Source organism: Brachycentrus maculatus, unplaced genomic scaffold (genome assembly GCF_059751285.1).
Source record: "Brachycentrus maculatus isolate JH-2025_06_01 unplaced genomic scaffold, ASM5975128v1 h1tg000170l, whole genome shotgun sequence".
Taxonomy (NCBI): domain Eukaryota; kingdom Metazoa; phylum Arthropoda; class Insecta; order Trichoptera; family Brachycentridae; genus Brachycentrus; species Brachycentrus maculatus.
The window spans coordinates 837,291-846,250 of record NW_028280923.1 but is presented as its reverse complement, the minus strand read 5'-3'; the positions used below and the strand labels follow the sequence as shown (position 1 = coordinate 846,250).

The following is an 8,960-nucleotide window of genomic DNA, read 5'->3' as shown; positions in this document are numbered from 1 at the left end:
TGTAACTTGTAGCAATGACATCTGTGGATATTTTTGTGTAATTTCGTCATATTTGAAAAATATTTCGAATAGGTGTTTTTTTTTAAAAAAATATTTACATAATTTCTATCTTCATCATACATCATTTAAATGAAAAAAAATATTTTTCATGTAAAAAGAACCCACTCCCCAGAGAAAGTCGGACATCAATTTTCGTACTCCCGGAAAGGTTAAAAGAAATAACCTGCAAAGCCTCTTACTTTTACAGGCTTGTCTGCAGGTAGGATAGTAAGGATAGGGAAGATAAATGTGAAAAACACATTACAAACACCCAGACGAATTTAAAATTAATCTTTCTTGAATTTATTTAGCGATTGACGGGAATCAAACCCGCGATGCCAGTTTCGCAGTCGAGCGTCTACCCAACTATGCCACGGCGCCTGCCTCCAAATATATGTAGTTGAAAAAATAGGGGTTTTTAATAAAACTATGTTGATAATGAAACAAACAATTTATACTTCCAAACACTTTATTAACAACCATAATATTGGATATGTACATATTATATATAAAAAATACATATTTTATTTTATAAAATTGGTCATTTTATTAAAGGAGATTCATTATTCATTGAGAAAACAATTGTATTTTAATGGTATTCACAAACACAGTTAAACCACGGCTAACCGAACTCAATCTAAAAACCGGGAACAACCGAAAAAGTTTCACAAATATATTTTAATCTTTGTACATGCATTTTGAAATCTCATCATAGATGAAGAAGAATATGGAAGTCTAGTGTTAACAGGGCTTATAACTTGTCAGGCTGGCTAAGTGATTACTTTACACGCGTGTAACATTCACCATTCTACCCATGATTGACAACCCACATTACTCAAATTTTTGGAACTAATTAAAGATTATTATTTAAGGAATTTATTACGGAAAATATTTTATGCCATAAACATGGCATAAAAGTGGGATACTTTTTACCACTGCAGAAAACAAATATCCTCAGCTCACAAAACATGTTTTGACATTATAAGTATTATTGCGAAATATATTTGTTTTTATTAAATATTTTTCAGTAGTGAGATTTTTTCCTGATTTCCGGATAATTCGCTTAAATCAGGAAAATCGAGCATGTACTGTTTTTCAATTCATACTCTTTTCAGATAAGCCTAAGCGGCTTGTGTTTGAAAATAGGAATCAAGTTGTGGTAGAGTGGAGGTTATGATGAGGTTATATGAGAAGAAAAATGATAAATTGATGATGAGATGGATCATGAGCCACACATGTATGTACATAGAAAAAGCATGTAGGCAGTGTTGTGCACGCACTGCATCTATGAAATTTAATAATGAATCAATTCAGAAAATAGTGAAAATCTATATGGAATGTAGTAGTTAATAATTTATGAATATGAATAAGCATTTTTTCAATGAACATCAAATACGGAATGTTTTTATCACAATTGTGCTATTTTTCATCTACTTAAATTAATTAAACTAGAAGAAAAGAAATTATATACATAAATTCAATTCAAACTTACTTCATTTTTATGTATTAATTTTAAATCAAACACAGATTTTTTGAGTCAACTTAGTAGACTCAAAAAATCTGTGTTTGATTTAAAATTAATACATAAATTAAAATGGAGTTCTACAAATTAAACGCCAAATCAATAAATCAAACTTACTTCCTTTATTTTTCAAAGACTTCAATGTATAATACATTAAATTATTTAGAGATTAGATTTGATATGTAAAAAAAATTACAATAAATAAATTGGTTTCGGTTGTTATAAGTGAAGAAAGGTCAAAAGCTAGGAAAAAACAAATTAAAATAGGGTCTTTTCAGGTATTTTATGAAAAATAATGGAAAATAAGTACAAAGATGATAATATTACATACAGTTATTTATTGACAATGTATAAAATTATGTTTTGAGCCTTGTAAAAAAAGTATCAAACATGATTTTTATACTTTTATACAATGTTTATTTTGATACATAATTTTTTTTTACCTGACGGGAGTAAGCCACTAAAGTGCATGGTTGGGTGAAGCTAGTATTCAATATATTTTTAATATTTTACTGTACATTTGAAAAGACCCTGAAAAGGCGAATGTTATTGGGAAAAGAAGCAGAGGAAGACCGAGAAAAACATGGCACAATCAGGTATGCCAAATACTTGAAAGTGGTCAGGTTAGGAGTCGGCAACAATCGGCGGGTATGTATGAGGAGATGCATGAACGTGGAAGAGGCGAAGAATGTTTACAAGGACAGAGTGGTGTGGCGCTTTATTCTCTCTGCCTACCCCTGCGGGGAAGCGGCGTGATGGTTAGTTAGTTAGTTAGTTTTTTTAAAAGACCCTATTGAAATTCAAACGACTAGACAAATTATACGTTCATTCATGCAGTAAAATTAATCCAATCATACGTTAACATAATGAAATTGAGAACACAATAATTATTATATGAAAAAAACAATACAAAAATCACAAAATATATTTTTTTCAATGGCATGTTTTACACATATATAATATTTTAACCGTTGGAGTGCTGAGAATCGATTTACTGACCCTGGTATAGATGGAAAGAAGTGTCATAGTGAGCATGTCTTACAAGTTCTGATTCGTCAATAACACATTGTTTGCGGGAAACGCTTTGAAGCGTCTTTGATACGTTGATAGAGAGCGGGAGACGTTTATAAGAGTTCTATTGTTCTATTTGCTTACTTTAAGAAAGGCACGAGAGATACAAAAAAACATTGTTCCAATGGGAATTGGGTTTTCGGTTACTATTAGTATACTGAGGGGAGGGCGGCAGACTGCCCGAGTATAATTAGGGTCGAAGTTTATGAAAAATGTGATCTATATAGTGAACCTCGGAAACAAATAAACAAGGCTGCAGTTATATCAGGATGCCTCAGAAACTCGGTGTGGAGGAACAAACACATGAGAATAGAAAGTAAAATGAAAACAGACTTCCACGTATCGTCCTCCAAGGCAACCCCCTGAAGGACGCAAACCCCCAGGCAGACATCCGAAAAGATGGAAAGACAGCTGGGAGTCAATATCCCAAGAGCGACATGCGGAGGCACAAACAGATCCCTAGGATCTACAAAAAGAAGAAGATTAAGAAGAATTTTATGAAAAAACCGCCTGACAACAATGTGATAATATTTACAAGTAAACATATTTGACTAACTTTTAGTGAAAAATAGAAACACATTTTTTTAAACAATTTTTTTCTCCCTTACAATTTCGGATTCATACAAAAGTGATGTTGAAAGCGATTGTCACACATTGCATGAAAATGTTTGTTAATACTCAAAGTACTTATAGTGACAACAAAATTACAATGTTTACCAACCGGACGATGTGTATCGATAGTGAAAACTCTGAGGGCGAGCAAATTTCAGAATAAAAATTCTGCTTTTTCTCAAATTGCATTTATTATATTTATAAGTATGTTTATTACAAAATGCTCTTTTAGTTGAGTAGTTTGATATATTCTACATTAATACCAGAAAGAAAAACAAAAATCGGTCAATAATTGAGAAAAATATCATTGATTTCGTACACACCTAATGAAAAGGACCATTTTTGCCAATAACAAAAAAATGTACACACATAGAGAAAAAATCTCAGCACTAAAAAGGTTAAAAAAAAATAATAAAAAATTGTTCTTGACTTGCGAATTGATCAAAATCATTTGTTTTGATAAGAGATTCATTCACACACGACGTTATGTTGGTAGATGTTTGCCACTACATATTACTTATTATGTATGAGATTGCACATTTCATTATTTTTCTGGTTTAAGGCGTACGTTTTGCCCGGAAGATGGACGGTTTTGTATTGGGACTTCCTCAGCTTGTGTTTACTTCCCGGTATCCTCTCCACTTTGTAAATATTGTGCCTGAAAAAGAATATTTAAATATATATATATATATATATATATATTTATTTAAATATATATATATATAAATATATATATATATATATATATATATATATATATATATATATATATATATATATATATATATATATATATATATATATATATATATATATATATATATATATATATATATATATATATATATATACATATATTTGTTAAAATAAAAATTTATAAAACATATATTAAAATGAATTAAATTAGCAGTGTCAAAATCTCTGTTCACATATTCTGAGTAAACTTCCGCGCACTCCCTACACCATATGAAAATATGATGTAAAAAATGGGATAAATGTTGTTTTTATTATGCATTGCGTAGCGAATACGTCAATTCCGAAGTAGTGCGTGGTAGTTTTTGGTATTGTAAGGGAAGGGTAATTAACTATGAGTATTTCAATGTTTTAGAATTTAGTATATAAACCCTGATGATGACAAGGTTCTTGTCGAAACCGGTTGGAAAAATTGTACCAATAAAAATTGGTTAAAACAAAGTTGTTTTATTTTATAAAGTTTATAAAATGTGCCACAAAGTATCTGCGAAAAACATTCAAGAAATGCTATTTTAAGTTAATGCTTCTTACTTGAAGGTGGTGTCGGGTTGCTGCAGCTGCATGCAGAGAGAGTTGGTGTTGTAGAAGTCCAGGTCGGAGACGAGGTCCAACTTGGGCTCCGCGGCCAGGATGAACTCCACTTGCGAGCGGACAAACGAGGAGTCGGCGCGGAGCAGGCCTTGCACTGCGATCCCAGCACTGAAATGAGGGCGATATATCGTTCAGAAACAATATCTTTTTGGAAGAAATTTGACTGATTTCATCAGCATAGTAGAACTCTTCAAATCTGTCACCTTTAGGAAGTAGTATATAAGGTCAATGAGGTGTGGGCAGCAGACAGATCTCCTGGATGGCTCCGGAATATATAGTCAGTGCTTTTATACAGGGTTGAATCATGGATAGCAAAATCAGCACTATGAACCGGTTAGAGGCATTCGAAATTGCTGCATCATAGATTGATACGCATTCCATGGACCAATATGGTCAGCGACGCGAAGTGCTCCAAAGTGCTCCAAAGATCAAGAGAAGGAAGACAGTTGCTGACTGATATCAAAGTCCAGAACACATTCCATCTGTATTCGTACTTCTTTACTCTAAGCAGAGCAGAGAAGTACAAACTATTGCAACCAATCATTAAAAGCGAAATAGAGGGTCGACGAGGTGTGGGCAGAAGGCAGAACGAAATTGGACGAGGATCAGAACCGTCAAGGTGCTGTTTAGAGCTGCCCATGACAGGGACGATTACTCTCAAGTGACATGGCATACAAAGGTCAGAAAATAGAGTAAAATAAACAATCTCTTAACTCAAAAATTACTATGTTTTGTGCAGTTTCTCAGTATATGTAATGTACTCCTTGTTCCCACATACAAATTTCTTCTAACCCTTATCCGCACCCCCCCAATGGTGCATAGGGCACTGCATCGTATAGAAGCAGTGTTATCTTGATCGTTAAATACACGAAGGAAAGGTGATCAGCCTGCCGCTTCAGGTACCAGTCCAGGGTCATATTAAATAAACATTAGACTTAAAAATCACAAATATTTATTTTTACCCTCTTGGGAATCGAAACCGGGACCTCCAGCATGGTAGCTTGGCGTGTTAACCACTAAACTACGGAGGCGGACAAAATAATCAAATTTGCGAATATCTAATATCGCCCGCACCGAATTACATTTGTTTAACAAACTTCACCCATAACCAATGAGTTGACACATTGTTTGCAGGAAACGCTTAAAAGCGTCTTTTACATACTGTTAGTAGAGCGAGAGACGCTTATAAGCGTTTTATTTGCTTACTTTTGGCAGAGCGCGAAAGATGCCATTGTACAGATCAGAATTGGGTTTGCGGTAACTTGTGATTAGTATTATTTTTTGACATCTCATCAAAGATGAAGAAGAATATGGAAGTCTGGGCATTTACGGGGCTGACGACCGTCATAGACTGGTTTAAGTGATCACTTTACACACGTATAACATTCACTAATTCTACCCATTATTGACAACCACACTACTCAAATTCTTGGAAGTTCTATATATATGAACCAATTTAGAAACCTGGTTCTTGAATCACTAGAACTTCACTAGAGACATCTATTGGTGAGATGTAAAGAAGCTTTTTACTAAGCAGAAACTCTTATATTAGTATGTGAGGTCCGAATCCTGGATTATAATCACACACATGAGAATTTGGACACACTCAAAATGTTGTTAACTTGTGATTAGTTTACGACTTTAACCCTTAGAGTGCGAACCGTCGATAGATGGACTCTCTAGTAATGCGTATAAGTGCGGAATACCGGCTATTGTGCAGTTTTATATAAATACAGTTACAAAGCAATTAAATAAATACACTTATAGTAAAAAAAATTGTTTTATTTGAGTAGTTTGATATGTTGTCGTCCTATTTGTCCGCCTCTGTAGTGTAATGGTCAACACGCTCGGCTACCGTTCTGGAGGTCCCGGGTTCGATTCCCAAGGGGGGTAAAATAAATATAAGTGATTTTTTCACTGTAATATTTATTCAATATTACCATGGACTGGTACCTGAAGCGGAGGGCTGATCACCTTTCCTGCATGTGTAAACGATTAAGATAACACTGCGTTAATATGACACAGTGCCCTATGCACCATTGGGGTGCGGATAAGGGTTTTATTATTTATTATTTATTATTTATTAGTTTGATATGTCCCTTACACATAATAGAAAGCATGCAAAATATGTGAAAATAAGCTCAGCACAATAAGGGTTAGTTATAATAGTATACTAATTAGGGTCAGCGTGAATGAAAAAACCACCCAACAATAATGCGTTAACAAACTAGATCACTACACGTTTTTTGCATAAAATATTCCTTAAATTTGTCATATTTTAAATTAGCTATTGGCTGTCTTCCAAATTTTCCTTTGCAAGTTTTTATACTGATTTAGTTATACCAAAACCAGATACAGGTCAAATCTCTTTGCAGCGAATACCGAATTAACGAAATTTCCAGTATAACGAATCTGCAATTCGTCCCCGGAAAACTTCCATTTTAAATGTACTGAACCAAAAATCAATGTCGCGAAGCCAATCTCAGAATAACGAACTTTTTTAAAAATTTTAAAATGATGCTACAATTCATTTTAAAACATTGTTTTCAGATTTCTATCCAAAAGAAAAATTCCGATTTTTTTTATCAAAAATTAAAAACCTATTTAATTTGCTTTTTAATTCACTTTTCTTTCATTGCTAATAAATTTCTTTTTTCCAATAAAGTCTCACAGTTTGAAAATCATAGTTTCATTTGTGTTATGTCCTGTAGTACGTAGGTAGGTACCTATATTGTATCGATCACTGGCCGGAAAATCGGGTGTAGTGTAACAGTAATAACTAATTTTAATTTTCTCATAAGAGTGGGTATAATATAGCGATAAAATAAATTTAAAATGGGTCATATCTTATACATCCAGTGTAACGAATTTTCATTATATCGAAATATTTTTTTGGTCCCGTGAAGTTCGTAATATCGAGATTTGACCTGAATACGATATGAGGGTTAAAATTGTGCTTACTGCTTCTCTACAAGGGAGTGAGCCACCCGGCTCCACATGGAGAGTTGTATTTGAGCTGCCAGATCGAAGGACACGGCTCCCAGTAGACTCAGCTCAGCGGTCACTCCGTTTCCCAGAGTGATCCACTCCGAATAGTCGTTGAGCAGCGATATAGTCTGGAGAGAGTCAAATATTAAATTTAAACTTCATGTACAAAAAATAAATAAATACGATGGTGGGCTTATTGCGTGAAGCAATATCTTCCAACCAACCAGACGAGATGCGGATGTAGTGTCGCGGTTCCCGCACACTCTTCACGCGCATTTTATATGCGAATTTGTTTCTGATATTCACAAAATACCTCCGATGTACCTGATAAATTCTGATTATTATTAATATTATGTTTTAAATCAATGCATAAATATCGCTCACACCTTTCAAGAACGTCATAAATCAAAAATCGTCAATTTTCAGTTGTGTATGTTTTCGGAATGCCCAGAAAATGTACTATATCCCAGCAAAAGAGGCATTTTTTTTTAACTTAATAATTACCCGCTACAGGGCAGAAAGTGTTGTTTTTGCATTTTGAAGAAATGGTATGGTTTAATTACTTTTTTTAAATATACTAAATATTTTTCAAATGGAGAAAAAACCTACAGGTTTTACCTAAAAAGATCTGTTGCACAGTAAAAAGTTCAATAAGTGGCTAGTAATTTATTTTTAATACATTGTATTATATTTTTAAACCTCAAAAATGTTTTCCTGAAAACTCAAGTTTTTTGATTTATGACGTTCTTGAACCAGTCCAGGGTGATATAAAATAAATATGCGAGTGAAAATCGGCCATATTTATTTTGCCCCCCTGGGAATCGAACCCGGGACCTCCAGCACGGTAGCCAAACGCGCTGACCACTGCGCTACGGAGGTGGACCAAAAGTTCAGCTTCCTGAAATAATTGGTTGATTGGTAATTGAGGGTTAGGTTAGTATACCTGGAAGGCCGTGGTGCGGTCGCTGGCAGTGCCGGCCCACAGGTGCCCCATGAGCTCCCCCTGGCCAGAGAAGAAGGTGAACGGGCGCACCTGCACCCCGAGCACCGTGAGCTCCATCCCGGCCGTGGCTGTCTCGTCGTCCGCCCCCGCGCCCTCCTCGCCTCCGCCGCTCATGAAGCTGGACATGCCCCCGGCAAACAGGCCGAGCTGGAACGCCAATCGGGCTTGTTTATTGTAAGGAATGTGGGTGAGTTGGTAACACAGTCGTGATGACAACATCCCGCAATCGTGTATACATGCCCCCGGCAAACAGGCCGAGCTGAAAGCCATCTTATTTATTGTAAAGAATGTGGGTATGTTGGTAACACAGTGGTGATGACAACATCCCGCAATCGTGTATACATGCCCCCGGCAAATAGGCCGACCTGAAAGCCATCTTAT

General features: G+C 35.0%; 1 protein-coding gene across 2 annotated transcripts in view; it reads right to left on the bottom strand.

Moving 5' to 3' along the window:
• Nucleotides 1-2,514: 2,514 nt before the first annotated feature.
• The window catches only part of LOC148308319 (microsomal triacylglycerol transfer protein-like), a 29,282-nt gene continuing 22,836 nt past the window's right edge, over nucleotides 2,515-8,960 (bottom strand). For both annotated transcript variants that reach the window (XM_088261951.1, XM_088261950.1), the window contains 4 exons: nucleotides 8,520-8,726; nucleotides 7,550-7,704; nucleotides 4,529-4,696; nucleotides 2,515-3,902 (listed from right to left, as the gene is read on the bottom strand). In XM_088261951.1, the coding sequence (XP_088118077.1) occupies nucleotides 3,758-3,902; nucleotides 4,529-4,696; nucleotides 7,550-7,704; nucleotides 8,520-8,726 (675 nt within the window). In that variant the 3' untranslated portion in view covers nucleotides 2,515-3,757. The remainder of the gene's footprint in view (nucleotides 3,903-4,528; nucleotides 4,697-7,549; nucleotides 7,705-8,519; nucleotides 8,727-8,960) is intronic.